This window comes from Arvicola amphibius, chromosome 7 (genome assembly GCF_903992535.2).
Source record: "Arvicola amphibius chromosome 7, mArvAmp1.2, whole genome shotgun sequence".
Classification (NCBI taxonomy): Eukaryota; Metazoa; Chordata; class Mammalia; order Rodentia; family Cricetidae; genus Arvicola; species Arvicola amphibius.
The window spans coordinates 50,638,295-50,659,556 of record NC_052053.1 but is presented as its reverse complement, the minus strand read 5'-3'; the positions used below and the strand labels follow the sequence as shown (position 1 = coordinate 50,659,556).

Here is a 21,262-nt window from a genome sequence, read left to right as displayed (position 1 = left end):
AGGGAGATGTGGGTCTTTCCAGCTCTTAGGCTGTACCAGCCCTGTGTGCTAGTGTGGCACATACAAGACTGAGTTAGGGAAGCACTGGGAAAGTCCTGGAATTACAAGGCCTCTTCTCTAGTGGTCAAGGTTGCTCATTTTCATGCTCCACCTGCATTCCCTTGTCTTGCTCCATTAATCTCTGCCAAGGAGGACAAGAGCCAAATGGATCCTACAAGAGGAGGTGGGACAAGGAGGGCTAACAGAGGCCTGGTGGAGCCAGTCTCATCTGGGCAGGAAGGCCAACCCCAGCACTTGGACTTCTCCCAGATATCCCTCTCCCAGCCTACCGCCCCTACTGCTCACCTTTAACCTCCACATAGTTGTTATTTAACCCACAAGAGGAGTCCAGCTCAACCTGTAGTGGAAACACCAACTAGGACAGCCCAAGAAGGTCACTGGGCTGAGCTCAGGATGGAGGCAGGAACCTATCCCTGGTGGAGAGACTAAGAGGCCTCGGGAATCTCCCAGAAGGACCTGCAGTCCCACTACAGCTGGGTAGAGCTGGCTCGGCCAGAGGCACCTCTGTTTGTGAGTCACCTGGAACAGGGAACGGAGTGATGAAAACTGCCAGATGCCTGCCCGTGCCCTGGCCTGTAGCTGAGAAGAGGTGGGAAGTGACCATGGCGTGGAAAGGTCCACCCAGGAGTGCCCATGCCCATGAAGCTAAAACCGCTTCCTTCCAGGTAGGAGATCCCAGGAACCTCCTTGTGGTTGCCTTGTCTTGCTTGCTTGTGGATAAATAGGCCTCCAGGCTGGAGGATAGTAATCACTGCAGCCAAGTCACCAGGCACGCTCTCCTAAACCCATGTTGTTAGGAAACCTGCTCACTGCAGAGCTTGTCTCTCTCCAGGGATCCTCAGGGCCTTGGGAGCTGACTAGTAACACCTGTTTTAAGACACCCAAGGCCAGATCCCGGCTCAACAGGTGACTGCTGTGACCTAACAGCACAGAGCAGGTGGGGCAGGAGTCGGGTAGGGCCTGGGGTGGAGCCTGGTTGACTCCCTGTAAAAGACTAAGTCCTTGCTGCTTTAGGCCCTGTCATCTTCCCCGGGAAATGGGGCTCAGAACAGAAACAATCATGTGGGCTAAATGAGACACACACACTCATCCAGAGCAGTGCTGGGTCTAGAAAGCTTGCAGCCAGGCGGTGGTGGCGCACACCTTTAATCCCAGCACTCGGGAGGCAGAGGCAGGCGGATCTCTGTGAGTTCGAGGCCAGCCTGGTCTATAGAGGGAGTTCCAGGACAGCCAGGGCTACACAGAGAAACCCTGTCTCAAAAAACAAAAACAAGCCGGGCGGTGGTGGCACATGCCTTTAATCCCAGCACTCAGGAGGCAGAGGCAGGTGGATCTCTGTGAGTTCGAGACCAGCCTGGTCTACAAGAGCTAGCTCCAGGACAGGCTCTAAAGCTGCAGAGATACCCTGTCTCGAAAAACAAACAAACAAACAAACAAACAAAAAAAAAAACCAAAGTGCAGGGTAAACTGACTGAACAAGCCACACTACAGCTTCCACAAGGTTCTTCTCTCTTGTTTGTTTGCTTCTGTTTGGTTTGGTTTGCCTTTTAGTTTTTCTTTTAAATTAGGTTTCTAATTCTGCAAGAGCAGAGGGCAGATGTGAGGGCTCTGGAAGATAAATGGGATTGGAAAGAATGATGAAAAATCCACAAAGAATCAATAAAAGTTAAAAAAAATGGGGCGGGCCAGGGATTCAGGGATGGTGCTTTGCTTCCCCTGCTCACCCCCCTCACCACCCCGGAACTCACTCACTCTGCCAACCAGGCTGGCCTCGAACTCAGAGATGGGCCTGCCTCTGCCTCCCTAGTGCTGTGGGGTTAAGTTGTCTTCAGGTACTGGAACTGCTGAATCATCTCCCTTGGCCCAGAGAAGTATTTCTTTTGAAATGGCAATACAACAACATGTTTCAAAATCCCAAAGGTACAAAAGGTTGATATCAAAGGGAGCAAATGCCTTGTAGTGTCACCTTTGAATGTTCCAGGGCAGAAGGACAGACCAATGCAATGCGAAGACCCCACAATCCATCATTTCCTGTGTGAGTTTGGGCCAGTACCTCTTGTACCTCAGTTTGCAGCTCTGTGTAGTGAGGATGATCGCCATGCTGTCTGGGCTGCTGAAGGATTAAGCCATTGGTGCCTAGTGATCGCTGAGAGGGACCATCAGCAAAAGAGGCCTGGGGGATGGTACAAGTCAGGAGGATGCAGAGCTTGGAGTTTATCCTAAGGGCTGTGACCCTACAAGAACTGAACTACCCTGAGAATGACAACTTTCGGGGGGCAGAGGACAGGCAGCAAGAGGACTGTCAGATAAACCTGGGAGGGAAAGGATGGACTCTGGAGTCTTTGAGGGAGTAGGGAGCCTGGAGATGGGTGGGGCTTGGCATAGGAACCCAGGGTGAGACCTGGCTGTGGCTCTGAGTGGCTCCACAGAGAGAGGCTTTTTCAGCTGGGTTGGCCTGGGCCAGTTTGCACATGCTTCTGCAACTCCAGAAGGCAGCGGCCATGAGTATGGCCAGTTTAAGGTACTGCGGCTATTGTGGGTAAGAGGCCAGGAGGCTGATGGACAGTCGTCTGTGGCATGGTGAAGTTATCACAGACCTGGGACATAGGATACCAGTGTGGCAGAGAGGCCTGGGTGAGGCCAGCAAAGTGGACCTTAGGACAGGAAGGAGAGCAGGTGGCCGCAAGCCCTGAGAAAAGGGGGCTTCATGTGGCATATTTACTCATGTCACCTGCTCTGTGAGATGAGGCACAAAGGGTTCTGAGATGTGCCAGTTGTCTCCTCCAGTTGTTCTAGAAGGCCTGATTGCAGGACCAATGGAAGTCTATTTTTCAGTTAATGGTTGCTGAGGGGGTGAGACTGTTTCTTCAGCCCTGCAGCCACGGCTCCTGGAACATCATGTTCCCGTAAATAACCTTAGTTAAGCTCTCTGGTCACTAAAATAAATAAATAAATACATAAATGAAAATGTAAGGATGTGAGGCTGGAGAGACGGCTCACTGGTTGAGAGCGCTGGCTGCTCTTTCAGAGGCCCTGGGTTTGAGTCACAGGACCCACATGCAGCCTGCAATCATTTGTGACTACAGGAGAGTTCCCTCTTCTGACTTCCTTGGGCACCAGGTACATGTGCAGTACATAGACATACATGCAGGCAAAACAGCCATACACATAAAATAATAATTCAAAAAATTAAAGAGATGAGAGTAGAAGGGGCTTAGGTTGGAAGAGGAGGTGGAGAATGGGGAGTTAGGGACAAGAGAGGATAAAGGGGATGATAAAATACATTATATACATGTTTGGAGATGTCATGATGAAACCCATTATGTATAATTAACATGATAATAAAAGGCTTGTTTTTGATTTAAAGGCCCCTTTGCCCTCCTCTGAAACAAACTGGGTCAGGTGTGGAGCCTCCCTATCATCTAAGTATTGGAGATGGAGGCCAGCCTGAGCTACATGGGACCCCGTCTCATAACAAAACAATAGCAAACCAGTTAACTCCTGGCCATGGCAAAGTTAGGCTCTGACCCTTAGAGGGGGGCCTGCCAGTGGAGCTTTTAAGGATGGGGTCTCTGTAGGTCATTGGTGTAGATGTTGGAACACTTCGGAATGCTAGGCTTCTGTCCTTGTGCTTTGTAGCAGCCCAGGTGTAGAGACCCCGGTGAGGAAGGGATGGCTGGACCTCCTCCCGTAGACCTCATCCTGCTGTGGAGGAAACTGATCAGAGACAGGGCTACTTTTCCTAGAGTCCCACAGCAAGCCCAGGAACTCCAGGGAGAGCCCGGGGAGCAGACAGGTAGATGGTGGGAGGAGCGAGTCTGTGTTCTGGGTGTGCATTAATGTCTCTGAGCCTCAACTTTTCCCCCTATAGCATGAGGATAGTCTCTAGCTCACAGGAGGTTCTGAGGCGGCTGATGTCAACCACGGGGTAAGGGCCAGCACTGTGCCGTGAGGATGCGAGGAGGCCACTGGAGTGAGTGGACTGGTTCCGCCTCCCGTTGGGCACAACAACACAGTATGTTGGACTTAGCCATTGTACTTTTTAGTCTTAGGTTTGCTCACATGTGGCAGAAATAGGGACAGTAAGTAATGCCATTACGTCATTGCATGGGACAGCAAAATCTAGGAAATGGCCTTCACGTCAGCCCACAGGAAACTAGTTAAGGATGCAGGTGTTTGCACACCTGGAGTATTCCACAGCTCAGAAAACCAATCAGCCACAGGGACATTTTCATACATGTGCAGTCCGGAAGAAAGGCCTGATTGAAAGCCTTGTGGATGGGCTAGCATGATGGCTCAGTGGTTGAGGCTATTTTCCCCAAGCCGAAAAACCCGAGTTTGATCCCCAGGTCCCACAGGGTGGAAGGAGGGAGCCACCTCCTGCAAGTTCTCTGACCTCCACAGACATATGACATGCAAGTGTGTGTGCCAACCCTAGCACCAGGGAGGAGAAGGTACAGGAAGCTGTATGGTATGGAGTCGCCTGCACAGGGTTACTGGCTGGCTGTGAACCTGAAGTTAAAGGCTGGGGATAAAGCTCAGTTGGCGGTGGGCTTGCCTAGTGTGCACAGAGCCTCGGGGGCATGAGCTCTAGCACTGGGTAAACTGGATATGAGAGTGGTGCATGCCTGTGAACACAGCACTTTCTAGGTGGAAGAGGAGGAACGGAGTTCAAGGGCAGCTTTAATACATGGAGACTTATAGGCCGGTATGGGATATATGAGACCTATCCCAAAATAATAAACAAATGGAAAGTCACAAAACCACCCTTGGGGACTTGCCGAGTATATACAGGTCCAAGGCAGAGGGGACATGCTCAAGGCCCAGGCGTACCACTTATAATTCCCTGTTACAACTGGAATAATCCTGGGAAGTTTAGATCCACGGAATTGCCAGCGCTTTGTCCTCCATGTCTGTATTTCTGTTTCCAGTTAGAGCTGGTGTCTACAGTGCAGATGCTCTAATGCTTTAATCCCAGCTTTGTCATGGCAAACACAATAGAAACCGGGGCTGGAGAGATGACTCGGCAGCTAAGAGCACCGGCTGCTCTTCCGGAGGACCTGGGTTTGATAACCACCTGGAATTCCAGTCCAGGGATCTGCTTCCCCGCACGGCCACTTTCCGCCCTCTGCTGGTACTCTACAGAGGTGCTGCACAGACACAAGTACAGGCCAAACACCTGCACGAAATAAAAAGTGAGCTAAGCGATAAAGGAAGAAGTTGAGCATAGTGGCATACGACTTAGAAAACTGAGGCAGGAGAATTAGAGTTAGAGGCAAGCCTGGGCTACAGAGGGAGTTTCAGTCCACTGTAGACTATCTAGTGAGACCCTGTCATAAACAAACAACAACAGCAACAAACAGACAAAATAACAGTCGACCAAACAAAACAAGAGGGGAAGGAAATTCACTAAGCAGGATTTGTAGACGAGCAGGGAGCAAGGCTTCCCACCTCACCCCACAGAAGACATCCGTCCTCCCTTGGGTGCTGCAAACTTCTCTGTTGTTTTTGTTTTGTTTTGTTTTTTTGAGACAGTGTTTCTCAGTAGCTTTGGAGCCTGTCCTGGAACTCGCTCTGTAGACCAGGCTGGCCTCAAACTCACAGAAATCCTGCCTCTGCCTCTTGAGTACAGTGCTGGGATTAAAGGTGTGTGCTACCACCTGGCTTTTAATTATTTATTTATTTATTTTTCTTTTTTAGTGTATTGATGTCTGTCCTGGAACTCTGTAGAGCAATCTGTCCTCAAACTCAGAGATCCACCTGTCTCTGCCTCCCCAGTGCTGGGATTAAAGGCGTACACCACCACCACTCAGCTGGAGCTCCGCCTCTTAATCACATTTCCCAAGGCACAAAGTGCTTTTTTTTTGGGGGGGGGGGTTCAAGACAGGATTTCTCTCACTGAGATCCACCCGTCTCTGTGTCTGGAATTCTGGGATTCAAGGTGTGTGTTACCACTGCTTGGCTGAGACTTTTTATTCAAACAACCAAATAACCCCTTGGAGGATTGAGCAGTGCATGAGGCTCTGGATTAGATCCCATGGGGTGTAAAACCAGGTGTGGTGCTACAGGCCTGGCAGCCCAGTACTGGAATCTCAGCCCCTGGAAAGTGGAGGCAGAAGGATCAAGAGTTTATAGTTATCTTTTGCTGCATGGAGAATTTGAAACTAGCCTGGCCCAGCTATGGTGTCTCAAGTCCACCGGAGTTATAGACTGAAACCCATAGAAAAAAGCATAGAGAGGAAAAGTGGACCAATAACTTCAACACTAATCCAGCACTCGGGAGGCCAGTGCAAACTGATCTCTGTGAGGCTGAGGCCAGCAGCATGTACAGAGAGCCAAGTCCAGACTCCTCCCCAAACATCCTTGTTTATTTAACAAGAGACAATCTCTGCCCAATATAGGAAAGTGGAAGGTATTGAAAACCCATCGCCGTTCAAAGGGCAGCTTTCTCTCCAGTGCCTTCCACAAACGGAGAGGGGCCTCCTTACCCACAGTTAGGTGAAATTACTGTCTCTTCCCCAATTGCGCTCAAATTCACTCTTCATTGTGAGGGAGTTTACCAACTGCTAATCCGATCATTCTCCACTCCTTGAAGCCATTTTAATTTTAGCCAGCAGAATTTACTTTTTTTTTTTAAATCTTTGCCTGCTTGCCTGCCTGTGCACTACAGTGTATGCCTGCGTGTCTGGTGATTTTGGAGGCCAGAAGTGGGCGTCGGATCCCCAGCTGTGAACCGCAGTGTGGGTCCTGGGACTTGAGCCTTGACTTAACTCAAATCTTGGGACTCTGGAAAAGCAGTCAGTGCTCTTAGCCACTCCAGCCCTAATACACATTCTATACAGGGCTCCAAGGCCCTGCAGGACGGAGCATCCAGTTAGCCACGGTCCCCTTCTTAGCCTGGGGATCCCCCTGCACCCCGCAAGCTTCGGCAGGGGTGTCATTCCTCCCGGAAGTCTTCCTAGCTTTCTCAGAGTGCCTTAAGCCTCACATCCCCTCCCCAGAGGTGTCAGATTCCTGACCGCAAAGGCCACACTGTGCCTGAGACGGGACATTTCGGTGCTGGGAACTGATGACCACCGGCGTCTGCCAACTGTGTAATTCTATCCCAGCTCAGAGTTAGGTTGGCTTGGAGCAGGGGCTGAGGGCTGCTGGCTGGGAGCGGCTATTTTGGGATATGTAGCAAAGTCCTTAAGACCTGCGCATAGAACTTTGGAGGATGGCGACGAAAAGAGCACGCAGTACCTTTAAGGTCGCCTTCTACGCACCTCCCCCCCCACCCTCCCAAGCGGTGCGCCCCTCAGAAGCATGGCGAAAGCGGCGCACTGCCGGGCGATCTGCCCCTCACAAATATGGCCGCATAAGGCACCGATTCTCATTGGTCAGGAGACCCTGAGAATCTCTGATTGGTGGACCTCAGAGGCGCGTCAGGGCTGGGGCTGGGCGGGGCGGGGCGAAGCGGGGCGGCACCGGCCCAGGCCTAGCTTGCATTGGCATCGGGATTATGTCGCGGGCGCGGAGCCACCTGCGCTCGGCTCTGTCCCTGGCAGCTGTTTCTGCGCGTGGTGCAACGACCGAGGGCGCGGCGCGGCGGTGGTTGAGTGCGTGGCCCGCGCCACAGGAACCCGGCATGGAGTATCAGGTTTTTGACCCGCGGTGGGGCGAACGGTCGCATACTGACACGTGGGCTAGACCCGAGCCGCGTTCCGCGCTCCGCCAGCTGCTGGGGGCATCCGAGCTTGAAGTTGCGGGGTTCGGGAGGCGGTGACATCCTGGAGTCTAGGGGAGGTGACGGGGACCAGAAAGTTAGGTTCAGGTGGCCGGATGTGGGAATTCTGTGTCGCGCATTGCAGAGGGAAGGGGTGCTGGTGATTACACCGGGACTACCGGAGTCTAAATTGAGTTTTAGAAGTTCCAGTGACCACAGAGTCTGCACTGGCGGTGCGAGATGCGGGGGGAAGGGAGGAGTTCTGCAGTCCAGAGTGGAAATACCCAGGAGGATCTGGAGTTGAAGTCTCCAGGACTCGAAGACTGGGAATCCAGGTGTTCAGAACTGGCTGGCGGACAGGCAGGAAAAGAGGCAATACAGAGAGACCCAAGAGGTGGAAAACAGAAAATGTCTGTAGATTGCTGTGCCAGGGGTCAGTTGTCAGTGATCAGAACTTGATGTTAGCCAGGCAGGTGGCATCGGTTTGAGAGAACTGAGGCTTGGTTCGAGAGAACTGAGGCTTCTAGCCAAGCCGTGAGGCTAAGAGGGCCGGCCACTCGGTCTGATGCCTGAGGGGACCTACCTAAGCACAGGCTTCTCAGAATAATGCCTGAGGGGAACTACCTAAGCACAAGCTTCTCAGGATGTAGATGTAATAATCGAAACATACACATGACTGGATTCAAATCTTCATACTGCTCATTTAGACCTCCCCATTTATTTTCTGTCCCCACTCCCATCCTCCAAAGCCATCTCTCCAGAGGCTATACCCACCTCCAGTTCTGCCTGGTGACCTAGACACATCTTCCCTCCCTTGGTACCTCCTCTTTCAGATCTAATTGCTTTCGTCATCTTGTCTCGGGGTTAGAAGGTGGAACTCCAGAGTCTTACGGAATTCCAAGTCTCTAGATGTCCGTGGTCCTTGCTCCAGCCCAGCCGATGTCCAGTGTAGTGGTAGAATGAATAAGGGCAGAGGCCCAGGGGGGTATGAGAGTGAAGGCTGAGGGGATAGAGGCTTGGGAAGGCAGCCCAGGAAATGAAGGTCCGTTAATCTTGCCAGCTTTACCTGGCACTCCTTGGGTGGGGCCAGCCTGCCCCAGGCTCCTGCCTTTGCCAGAACTGGAAACATGCCCAGGTTCTCTCCCTACCAAGTAAGTGTAGACCAAGGCAATGGGGCTGGTGTAACAGGCTTATCGCCCTGGCTTTGCCGCTGGTGGGCTGATCACCTTTGTCGTTAAGGACCCTCACTGAACTACGACTATGGTTGCCAGGATGCCGTGCGTATGCTCAACACTCTGCAGACCAATGCCAGCTACCTGGAGCAAGTAAAACGTCAACGGAGTGACCCTCAGGCGCAGCTGGAAGCCATGGAGGTGTACCTGGCTCGGAGTGGGCTGCAGGTAAGGTAGTAGATTCTATGACACTTCTACCCCATCGCTTGGCAGCCCTGTGACTGAGGCAGGGACCTTTCTGTCTGTTGTAGGTGGAGGACTTGAACCAGCTAAACATTATCCACGTCACGGGGACCAAAGGAAAGGTAAGGAAAGTAACCCAAGAGGAGTCCATGTGGCGGACTGGTGCCCGTCCACAAGTAGAGACTTAGGGTGTCTTATCAGGGTCACTATTGCTGTGAGGAAGTACCATGACCAAAAGCAACTTGGGGAGGAAAGAGTTTATTTCGCTTATGGTTCCATATAACAGTTCATCGTCAAAAGCAGTGAGAACCGGAACTCAAGCAGGGCAGGATCCTGGAGGCAGGAGCTGATGCAGAGGCCATGGAGGGTGCTGCTTACTGGCTTACATTGCCTGCTTTCTTAACCTAGCACCACCAGTCCAGGGGTGACCCCACCCACGATGGGCTGGACCTCCCCCATCAATCACTAATTAAGAAAATGCCCCATAGGCTTACCTACAGCCTGGTCTTAGGAGACGTATTTTTTTCTCGGTTGAGGCTCCCTCCTCTCAGATGACTCGCTCATGTGAAGGTGACATTAAACTATAAAACTGTCTAGCACCTAGGGGAAGAAGTTTATTTGGCTGTGAGTCCTAGGGGATATGATCCATCATGGCAGGAGATAGCATCGCACCCTTAGGAAGTAATAGATGATGGTGTTCGGCTTGCCTCAGCAACCCTGTCTAGACACTTCTTCACAGACCTGCCCATAAACAACTGAGTGCTGCCAAGTTGACAATCAGTGTTAACCTTCACTTCACCCCACCCAACACTTTCTAGGGCTCCACCTGTGCCTTCGCTGAACGCATCCTGCGGAATTACGGCCTGAAGACAGGCTTCTTTAGGTACTCCTGCACTCTTGGGGCCGGGGGATGTGTCTCTTAGCTCTGCGGAGGGCTGCGGTACCAGAGCCAAGGTCAGCCTGTGTGTCTCTCTGCCAGGATTTATCCATTCAGTCAACATTAAATCTACATGGCCATGTTGGCCCACTAATAGCAGCCACCAATTTCATAACGAAAGCAATGGAGGAAAAGTCACAGTATCTTGAAGGCGACCTAAGTACCTGGCTGGAAGTGTCAGATGACCTTTTATTAATTTAATTTTACATGTAATTTTTACTTTGTTTTTTAAATTTTTTAATATTTTTATGTGTATAGGCTTTACATGTGTGCCCAGTAGAACTGGAATTACAGAGGATTCTAAGCTACATGTAGGTGCTGGGTTAGAGTCCAGGCTGGCCTAGACTCAGGCTGGCTTAGAGGTCCTGCTGGATTTATAGGGGTGAGCCACCACACCCTGTTGCTTGCTTATTTTTATTTTTAATTATTTATTTTTTGTTTGTTTTGTGGCAGAGGTCTCCCCATATAGCTCTGGCTATCTGGCCTGGAACTCTCCATGTAGATTAGGCTGGCCTCAAACTCACAGAGATCCACCTGCCTCTGCCTCTTGAGTGTTGAGATTAAAGGTGTGCGCCACTCCACTCTACTTCTGATATGATTTATATATGTATGTGTGCAACAAGCATACTTGTTATTTTATAGTGTGTGTCTGTGTTTCTATATTTGGTATATGTGTTTGAGGCTGAGTCTCTCATTGAACCTGGTGCTCCTGGATTCGACTGGTTGAGCACTAACTAGCAGCCAGCCCCTGGGATCCTCTTCACTAACTAGCAGCCAGCAAACTAGCAGCAAGTCCCAGGGATCCTCTTCAGTAACTAGCAACCAGCCCCAGGGATCCTCTTCACTAACTAGCAGCCAGCCCCAGGGATCCTCTTTACTAACTAGCAGCCAGCCCCGGGGATCCTCTTCACTAACTAGCAGCCAGCCCCGGGGATCCTCTTCACTAACTAGCAGCCAGCCCCGGGGATCCTCTTCACTAACTAGCAGCCAGCCCCTGGGACCCTCTTCACTAACTAGCAGCCAGCCCCGGGGACCCTCTTTTCTCTGCCTCTCCAACAGTGCTATTAGAGTCTCACTCACTATCTTGCCTTTTTTTTGGTGGGAGTGTGGGAATGCTGGGATCTGAACCCAGGTCCTTATGGCAAGCCCTTTACTGACTGAGCCCTCTCCCAGGCTCTCCAGATGCAGTTTGTAAAGTAGTATAGAAATGTTTGTTAGTTGAGATGGTTTTGCAGTGCGGAACAGAAAGGCGCACAGATAAAGGCCCTTTTTGGCAGTCATGTTAAGTCTCCACAGGGAGGCAGTAGAGTCCTGCCAGGAAAGCTGCATTTCCTATGGAGGCAGCGCCCCCTTGTGGTGGCACACAGACATCCAGATCTGGAGATAGACTCTGTTCTGTACTTGAAGCATCGGTAGGTGATATATAATCATATGTCTGTCACTGGCCAAAGGTTGTGAAACGATTTATAACTATATAAGGCAACTCTCTATCATCTAGAATAGTCTTTTGGAAACAGAGTGTGGTGGCACACGCCTGTAAAATCTGTCAGTTGGGAGATAGAGGCAAGAGGATCAGAATTTAGGGTCATCCTAGGCTAGTTGGAGGCCAGCCTTAGCTACATGAGACCCTCCCTTAAAAACAAACAAATAAAACTAAAAAGAATAAATCTTTTTTGTTTTGTTTTGTTTTGTTTTTTTGAGACAGGGTTTCTCTGTAGCTTTAGAGCCTGTCCTGGAACTAGCTCTTGTAGACCAGGCTGGCCTCGAACTTACAGAGATCCACCTGTTTCTGTCTCCTGAGTACTGGGATTAAAAGCATGGGCCACTACCGCCTGGCTGCTTTTTTATTTTTTATTTATTTATTTATTTATTTTTTTCTGGCTGCTTTTTAAAAAAAATCTTGAGAAAATTTAATAGCTTTTGTTTTACCTTTATTCATTTTCTTAGTGTACATGTGCTTTATGTGTGCATGTACCTCACGGAGCATGGCTGAGGGCAGCTTTTAGGAGTAGTCTCTCCCTTCCCATTTGAGTTCTGTCATGGAGCACAAGTCATCAAGCGTGGCAGCAAATGCCCTTACCTCTGGTCTGTCTTTTTTTTTTTTTTTTTTTTTTTTTTTTTTTTTTTTTTGAGACAGGGTTTCTCTATATAACAGTCATAGCTGTCCTGGAACTCACAGAGATCTGCCTACCTCTGCCTCTCTGCTGAGATTAAAGGTGTGTGCCACCACCGCTGGGACCTCGAGCCACTGGCTTGGGCCCTTCTGGCCTTCTAGCCCAACATGTAGACAGGGCAGGAGAGTAGCTCTCTGGATTTATTACTTTTTAAAAAATATTTATTTATTTATTATTTTATTTATTATGTATATAATATTCTGTCTGAGTGTATGCCCACAAGCCAGAAGAGGGCACCAAATCTCATTACAGATGGTTGTGAGCCACCATGTGGTTGCTGGGAATTAAACTCAGGACCTTTGGAAGAGCATGCAATGCTCTTAACTGCTGAGCCATCTCTCCAGTCCCCCTGTATTTATTACTTTGAGGTTGATAAGCACACGTTAACAAATCACTGATCTGTGTGTGGTGGGGAAGCATGGTACCTTGGAGGCACAGAGAAGATGCTAGACCATCCGGGGACAGGGTCATCTCCTCCTTTCTGGAGGGATGTTTCTTAGTTGAGAGTGGTACAGTAGTAGGATGAACCACAGGCAGCAGGGAAGGGCGGGCAGAGGTCTGGGGTTGGAGACTGAGGTAGTTCTGAGATTCGGCCTCTGTAGGGCCTGGGAGGTCCTAGCCAGGGAAGGAACACAGTTGTGTGTTTCTGACAGAAGTCTGACTAGGGCAAGGAAGGCCCTGAGGCTCGGGCAGGAGTCCCGATGACCCCAGGTCTCTCGGCAGCTCTCCCCACCTGGTGCAGGTGCGTGAACGGATCCGCATCAATGGGAAGCCCATCAGTCCTGAGCTCTTTACCAAGCACTTCTGGCGTCTGTACCACCAGCTGGAGGAATTCAAGGTGCTGGGGGCCGGGGCGGGCCGTCTCCCCAGAGCAGGGGAGCTGTGGAACTGTGTAGGGCTAGGGTGGCCCATCTCCTCAGAGCAGAGGAGCTGTGGAACTGTGGAGGGCTGGGGCGGCCCATCTCCCCAGAGCAGGGGAGCTGTGGAACTGTGTAGGGCTAGGGCGGCCCATCTCCTCAGAGCAGGGGAGCTGTGGAACTGTGGAGGGCTGGGGCGGGCCCATCTCCCCAGAGTGGACCATGGGATGACTTCTGACTTGTTTCTGTATGCAGGATGACAGTCATATTTCCATGCCTGCTTACTTCCGCTTCCTCACGCTCATGGCCTTCCATGTCTTTCTCCAAGAGAAGGTATGCATCTTTCCTAGACCCTGTATCTGAGTCCTTGGGGACCAAAATAGAGTGGAGGGAGTGTCCAGCTCCTAGGTGGTGTCTGGGTAGTTCTCCTGCCATGCTGTCTGGTCTTCTGCAGGTGGACCTGGCCGTGGTGGAAGTGGGCATTGGTGGGGCTTATGACTGTACCAACATCATCAGGTGAGGCAGCAGCTTGGAGATGGGCGGCTAACCGGAAGCCTGTACCCGGTGGCTCAGTACTAGGAGATGCCGACCTTCTTGTCTCTTTCAGAAAGCCAGTGGTGTGTGGAGTGTCCTCGCTTGGCATTGACCACACCAGCCTTCTAGGAGACACAGTGGAGAAAATAGCATGGCAGAAAGGGGGCATCTTTAAGGTAACAACAGGCCATGCAGAGAGGTTCATGGGGGCCAGGTCCCAGCCATCTGTGCAGTCTGGCTTTGTGTTGCTTTCTGTGTATGACTTGAGCCCCTCTGTGGCGTCAGCTGAACTTAGACCCAGTCAAAGGTCTTTGGAGCAATGGGGGCAGATGGAGGACCCCAGCAACGTTTGTCACTTTCTCCCTGGCCTGTTTGCAGCCTGGTGTCCCTGCCTTCACTGTGCTGCAACCAGAAGGTCCCCTGGCCGTGCTGAGGGATCGAGCCCAGCAGACCTCAGTGAGTGTTTGGATGGTGTGGTGGCAGGGTGGAGGGGCACACTGGCCTGAGTGACCCTGTTTCCTGTTGGGCTTCGGGTTCCGTGTGTGTGTGTGTATGTGTGTATGTTTGTATGTGCTTGTGTATGCACGTGCGTGTGCACTGATTATGCTCCAGAACACAGGTCTTGGTAGGCCCTGACGGTTGGGGCATGGTCAGAGGGTTTTGTAACAAAGTGATGGTGGTGGCCAGTCTGTTGACTAGGTGCTTCCCTTCTTCCCCACAGTGTCCTCTGTACCTGTGTCCACCATTAGAAGCCCTGGAAGAGGGTGGGCTGCCACTGACCCTCGGCCTGGAGGGAGATCACCAGCGGTCCAATGCAGCGTTGGCCTTGCAGCTGGCCCACTGTTGGCTGGAGCGGCAGGGCCACCAGGGTAGGTGGGCCAGTGTGGGCAGGCAGGTGGGCAGTGCGTGGAGCCTGCCTTGGAGGAGTCTAAACACAGACTGATGCCCCACAGACATCCAGGAACTGAAGGTGTCCAGGCCAAGCATACGGTGGCAGCTGCCTCTGGCACCTGTGTTCCATCCCACCTCCCACATGCGACATGGTAAGTTAGAGCTTCCTGCCCAGCCAAGACCACACATGTCTCTGTTCCACCTAAGATGTACATTTAACTCCCTGATGCATCTTTATGACCTTCGAGAGGCATCTTTTAGTTTTCTGTTTGGGGGTTGGGGCAGTTCTAGATTGTTCCTCAGGGTGAGCATTCCTCTCTGGCCTGGAGTTAACAAATTTTTGGAGCCTCAGTTTTCCTATCTGCCAAATGAGGTGATGATAGCACCCACTGCCAAGGGCTGCTTCGATGGTCATGATGTGACCTCACTCAGATGCTGAGCCTGGAGGGCCTGGAGCTGTGACAGTCAGCAGTAGCTGCTGTCTGTCATCCCGCTGTGAGGCCGCCTCTCCTCCCAGCCCTCTAAAACTGCCTTCAGCCTACAGTAGGTACTCATAGTTAGACCTCTTTGGAATAGTTCCAGTGCGCCAGGGTCGCTGTCAGGGACAGCCCTGGAGCAGATCTTGGGTCACACTCTAGCCCCAGACCTCACTCGCTGTGTGAACTCAAAACTGTGGTTGTCACATGGGACTCTTGTATGAGTGTGTAGTAGCAGCAGCTTCTCAGGCTTACCTGGAAGATTCCATAGCGAGGCAGCCATTCCGGGAACCCATGGACTGGCATTGGCGATAGGCTTAGGGGAGGCTGCAGGCCTCGTGGATCCCAGAACAGTCTCGCTTGCCTTTGCTAGGGCTTCGGGACACGGAGTGGCCTGGCCGGACACAGGTGTTGCGGCGGGGGCCTCTCACCTGGTACCTGGATGGCGCACATACCGCCAGCAGTGTGCAGGCCTGCGTGCGGTGGTATTGCCAGTCATTGCAGCGCAACAAACGCCCCAGTGGGTGAGCTCTCTTGCAGGGCTGGGCATGCAGGGTGGGGGAGGCCTGGGTAATGATTCTATTGGGGCTGATTTCAATAGTCATTAGTTGGTTATAACCTGCCCTTTTAAAAAGTGTTATTCTAATAATTCTTTTACAGTGTTGTAGCCACATGGCACAAAATTTTAAAATGTACTAAATGGTGTGATAAAATCTTTACCCTGGAGCTGGAGAGATGGTTCAGTTCCCATCATCCACATGGTGGCTCACAACCATCTGTAACTCCAGTTCCAGGGGACCTTGGTGCTGGACCAGTTCAAGGAGGGGTAGAATCTGGGGAAACGGCTAGAATGGGCTGGGAAGGAGAATAGCAGGCATACCCACTCTTTTCTTCCTGGTGCAGTGGGTCCCAAGTACACGTCTTGCTCTTCAACTCCACTGGTGACAGGGACCCTGCTGTCCTGCTGAAGTTGTTGCAGGTAATGGACCTACCTGGAGAGTGGGCAGCCAGTGGCACTGGTTCTGGCCGTGTGGGCACTGCAGGCCTGAATGTCTTCAGCTATAAAATGGAGTCATTTCATGTGGCATCTTTTTTATTTATTTGTTTATTTATTTTTGGTTTGTTTTTTCAAGACAGGGTTTCTCTGTGTAGCTCTCACTGTCCTCTGTAGACCAGGTCCTTGAACTCATAGAGATCCACCTGACTCTGTCTCCCAAGTGCTGGGTTTAAAGACATGAGCCACCACGCCTGACTCCCTGTGGCTTCTTTGCTTGGGGAAACTGAGTCTGTTCTAGGTTGTCAGAGCCAAAGTGGCTCCTAGGATCATGTCCCATTTCAGAGCAGGAGAATGAAGTGGTTCATATCTAGAAAGTACCCCAGCCTGGATTTGGGGCCTGCTCTCCAGCTAGACTGCCTTAAATAGGTACCACTCAAATCTCCGTTCAGTAAAACAGTCCGTGCATGTGAGTACTCAGTGTAACGGGCTGTGCAGCTACCAGCCTGCAGGTGTACACTGGAGCAGATGGGGGGTGCCGTATCACTGGTTCAGGGGTGGACAGTGTCTCCACCCCTGAATGGCAGGTGGGGGTGGGGATGCCCTTTCAGAGGACTGACATCACGTCTCCACTTGGCCTCCAGCCCTGCCAGTTTGACTACGCTGTCTTCTGCCCCAACCTGACAGAAGTTTCATCCACAGAAAATGCAGGTGAGGGGAGGGGTGGATGGCTGATGCCGAGGGCTGGGGCAGACTGCTCAAATCATGCTAGAAGATAGCATTTTTAGAAAGATTTATTTTTATTATATGTGTATGTCAGAGAGCCTGCAAGTATGTATATGAGTGCCTGGCTGCTGGGGAAGCCAGAAGAGGTCATTAGATCCCCTGGGACTGGAGTTACAGACGGTTGTGAGCCATCACGTGAGTGCTGGGAAATGAGCCTTGGTTTGCTGCAAGAGCAGCCAGGGTTTTTGTTGTTGTTGTTGTTTTGTTTTGTTTGTTTGTTTTTGTTTTTTGTTTTTCGAGACAGGGTTTCTCTGTAGCTTTGGAGCCTGTCCTGGAACTAGCTCTTGTAGACCAGGCTGGCCTCGAACTCACAGAGATCCGCCTGCCTCTGCCTCCCGAGTGCTGGGATTAAAGGCAAGCGCCGCTATGGCCACAGCAAGGGTACTTAACAGCTGACAACTGAATCATCTCTTCAGCCCTAGGGTATAGGTTTTATTATAGAACTCCATTTAGTACATTTTAAAATTTGTGACATGTAGCTGCAGCACCATAAAAGAATTATCAGGTTACGGTCCACTGATGGCTGCTCAAGTCAGTTAGTGGGTCTCAGCTAGAATTTACTGAATGTAAGAGAATGGGAAATATCAGTGTGCGTAGCATGCAGGATGGGCTCTTACTACTGCCTGGTCAAGATTCAGGTCTGGGCATGTATGGAAGAATGCAGGCACCTGGTTGCAGTGTAAAATGTATTTAAAGTTATATTTTAATTACCCTTATTATTTATTTAGTTGGGGTGGGGACACATGAATGGAGGCCAGAGGACAGCTTGGGAGACTCAGTTCTCTCCTTCCACCATGAGGGTCATGGGAATTCGACGTGGGTTGCCAGGCTTGGCAGAGCCTTCACACTAAGCCATCTCACCGGCTCCTAAAATCTTTGTGAACTATGCTACACTGTATTTTAAATTTTGAAGGAGTGGAAAGCGTGCATAGATAGTTAGATGTCCAGGTCTCACACTGGACCATGTGTGGAGAGTTCTGAGATCTGTATTTTTAACTGGCTTCCTGGGAAATGCTTATGCCCACCTGGTGAGGGACCCCAGCTGGACTCTGTAAAGATGGCCAGGGGAGCTGCAGAGTCTGGTGACATGATGCTTATGAAGGGCCATGTGCTAAGCAAGGGTCCACTGTGGGCCAGCCCCTTTCCCCCTCCCCTCCACTGACACCCCTTGTCCTGGATCCTGCAGACCAGCAGAACTTCACGGTGACTCTGGACCAGGTGCTGCTCCGCTGCCTCCAACACCAGCAACATTGGAGCTGCCTGGATGAGAAACAAGCCGGCCCTGACCTCTGGAGCAGCCCCGGCCCCGAGCCTGGGGGACCAGGCTCCATGCTGCTGTCACGGCACCCGCCTCACTCAACTAGCACAAACTCCCTTGTTTTTAGCTGCATCTCCCATGCCTTGCAGTGGATCAGCCAAGGCCGGGATCCCGTCTTTCAGCCCCCGAGCCCTCCAAGGAGCCTCCTCAGCCACCCCACGGCCAGCAGTGGGGCAAGCATTCTCCGGGAGGCTGCTGCCATCCATGTACTGGTTACAGGAAGCCTGCACCTGGTGGGGGGAGTCCTGAAGCTGCTGGAGCCCTCACTGTCCCAGTAGCCAAGGCGTGGGCGCAGAGATGGGGTCTCGCCACACCTGCCTGTCTCTCCACAGACTGCCACACTCGGTGCCTTTTGATTTCTGCTTTCAGATTCCTTCGAGACTGGCCCAGGGTAGAGTGTAGGAATGGGAGAGGCCTATGCCTTGGCCTCGCCTTCCTTTAGCATAGACAGCAGGGGAGCTTCCCAGAGTCCCCACCACTGCAGTAGGCTTTCAGCCCATCCATCTCCCTGCCTACCCTGCTGTCTCCTGACTCAGGCCTGGCTTAAGTGCTAACTGCCTGACCTGCCTGAGGGTAGGCCAGAGGGTAGGTTCCTCCTCCCTACTCCTACCAGTACTTTCTGGGAAGAACAAGGGCCCTTGCTTGGGCATTTGGGGACTATGGGTTGCTAGAACTAATTGAAGCTTTAAATCCTTTTATTTTTTATTTTTTGTAAATAAATGACAAACTTTTGATTGACTCCTAACCTCTAGCTCCTAGCTCCCTCTTCAGACATTTGGGGGTTTGGGGTTGGATCTGTAGGTATAGGAGCTGGATGAGTAAAGAGAGCCCTAGCTGTATGGCCTAGGAGCATCTTCTAGCATGCTCTTCTCACAGCATAAGGTAGCCTGTGTCACAAAAAGACTGGACCAGTCTGGGCGGTGGTGCCTCACACCTTCAATCCCAGCACTCAGGAGGCAGAGGCAGGCGGATCTCCTGAGTTCAAGTCAGCCTGGTCTACAGAGCGAGTTCAAGGATAGGCTCCAAAGCTACAGAGAAACCCAATCTGAAAACCAAAAGAAAGGAAAAGAAATGACTGGCCCAGTGTTTGCCACACACCAAGAGAATGTTTTGCAACTCCCCCCCCCCCCCCCCCCCGCCCACTGTGTGTTCAAGCTGTATGCCTGTCTTTAGGGCAAGGGAGGGTGGCTGGCTTCCAGCAACCATGGAGCTGTCCACAAGCTCATTGTGGAGAAGAGACACATTCAGGATTAAAATCCAGAGCTTTATAGGGGCAGCTGTGTCCCAAACCCGAGACTGTAGACAGGGCTTAGTGTTTGGTTCTGCAGCCTCTGTCCCAGAGTTGGGCCATCAAATGAGCAGCAGAGACCGGTTTCTTCTGAGCATGTGCTCGTCCATCCCTGTCCTGTCATAATGGCCCTTCCTCTTTTCCCAGGACGACCCCAAGGGGCACCAGTTTCATGTTTGATTTATTGGTGAATTATACAGGGCTTGGCCCAGGACCAGCAGCCTGGCCACTCCCCTCCTGCTGCCCCCGTCCAATGGATGGGCTGGAAGAAGGTCTCTGGCATTTCTGGGAGGAACTGGGCTCCCCCACCCCACTGTTCTTGCCATCTTCTGTGGTCCCCCTCCCCAAGCTGAGCACTCCTCAGCTTCTGTTTTCCCCACCAAAGTTGTGCCGGTCCAGATGCAGGTGGCTCTGGCTGCCCTGGGCTAGCATGTCTGGAGTTCTTGCCTCCCACCCTGCCCAGTTAACCAGCACAGGATCCAGCTTGAAGGCAGCTACTTTAGTTTCTATTCAATGTACAGGGCAGTGCTGTGTCTCTCTGTAGTCCTGTGCAGTCACACCCCAGAGCCCCTGGGTTGGATAGTTTTGTGACGTGGGGTTCCAGGCTGGAGTCTCCACTGGCAACAAGCCTCTGCGAGGGAGTGAGGTGCAGGGGGCATGCTCCATCCTCTGAGCCAGGGAGTTGTGAGGTGCAGGGAGCATGCTCCATCCTCGTCTGAGTAGAGGTGTTTGGTTCATGGCCAGTGGTTCCCAGCTTGCGGCTGCTCGGTCTCTGCTGCGGGGTGAGGACTGGCCTGGGGGGGTCCGGAGGCTTCAGGCTGGGCACTACGCCATGCTGCTGGTGGAGCAGGGGGTGCTCTGGGTGCTCCCGATGCTGTGGTTGGTACTGCTGCTCTCAGAGGAGGCCGGGGCAGCCACTGCCACCACGGGCTCCCGCTTGCTGGGGGCACCTGAGGGTCGTGGGCGGGGTGGAGGTCAGGGTCTCAGTTAGGATTCCCCTCCCCCAGAGGCTTCACTGAGCATGCGCCAGGGCTGTATGGAGGGGCCCTGAGTGCTCACGGTAGGGATGAGGTGGGGGGTTGGGGTACTCACGTGTGTGAGAATAGATGTACCAGAGTGCAGCTGTAAGCAGGGCCCCAATGAGGAAGGCACCGAAGGTGATGCCCAGTACAGACGACAGGTCAAGGCCTTTGCCTGTGTGAGAGAAGAGCCAATGGGAGTGAGTGTTGCTGGTATACTCTGGCCTTGGGCCTGCCCCTACCCTGTCGTGTTGGCCTAGCTCATTTAGTTCAGCCAGCGACCTCCAGGTTCATCTTTTATCTAGCACGTGGGCTCAGTGCAGTACTAAGCTGAGGGCCCAGCTAGCCAGGCCTCTTGGGCCACCTTTCTGTCTCTGAAGGCTAGCAGAGAAACATCTCTATGGATGGTCTCATAGGTGCAAAGGGGCCTGCTCTGCCACGCTGTGTAAGCTTAGGTGAGCCCCCGCTCATCTCTGAGCCTTATGCGGGGTTCAGATGGTCCAGAGCATCTTCTGAGACTAGTAACCAGGGGTTACTGCAGCCCTCACTCCTTCCTCAGACCCGTGTTCTAAATGGCCCCGGGCGCCGGTCTCTGGCTCCCTGTCTATGCAGGGAACTTAAGAGCTCTGCATTCTTTCTTGATCCTGACTGAGGGTGAGCATCCTAACCTACACGGCATATATCTGCCCCTAGCAATAGGTACTGCCTTGCTTGGATGGTGCCTGGGTGCAGGGGAACAAAGAGACCACAGGGTGCCAGGCCGAAGGGGTTTCCTCCACCCTTGGGGTGTCAAAAAACGTAAGGCCTA

At 52.0% G+C, this 21,262-nt stretch overlaps 2 protein-coding genes across 4 annotated transcripts in view; one reads left to right on the top strand and one right to left on the bottom strand.

The window, feature by feature from the left end:
- Positions 1–384: 384 nt before the first annotated feature.
- Positions 385–18,892, top strand: Fpgs (folylpolyglutamate synthase). Of its 3 annotated transcripts, none has more exons than XM_038337896.1 (15): positions 385–725; positions 9,037–9,165; positions 9,249–9,302; positions 9,999–10,063; positions 13,015–13,129; positions 13,404–13,481; positions 13,603–13,664; positions 13,756–13,858; positions 14,061–14,138; positions 14,404–14,551; positions 14,636–14,725; positions 15,423–15,573; positions 15,953–16,028; positions 16,688–16,754; positions 18,016–18,892. In XM_038337896.1, exons 1-15 carry the CDS (start codon positions 600–602, stop codon positions 18,423–18,425), a joined length of 1,752 nt encoding a protein of 583 aa, XP_038193824.1. In that variant the 5' UTR covers positions 385–599; the 3' UTR covers positions 18,426–18,892. The 3 variants fall into 3 exon arrangements, with proteins under 3 accessions (XP_038193824.1, XP_038193825.1, XP_038193823.1); XM_038337897.1 differs by lacking the exon at positions 385–725 and adding an exon at positions 1,854–2,095; XM_038337895.1 differs by lacking the exon at positions 385–725 and adding an exon at positions 7,547–7,699.
- A 706-nt stretch (positions 18,893–19,598) lies between these two features.
- Eng (endoglin) overlaps positions 19,599–21,262 on the bottom strand; it is a 41,200-nt gene continuing 39,536 nt past the window's right edge. Inside the window, exons 15-16 of the mRNA XM_038337894.1 lie at positions 20,528–20,629; positions 19,599–20,385 (exon numbers count right to left, since the gene is read on the bottom strand). Coding sequence (XP_038193822.1) covers positions 20,261–20,385; positions 20,528–20,629 — 227 coding nt within the window. The 3' untranslated portion in view covers positions 19,599–20,260. The remainder of the gene's footprint in view (positions 20,386–20,527; positions 20,630–21,262) is intronic.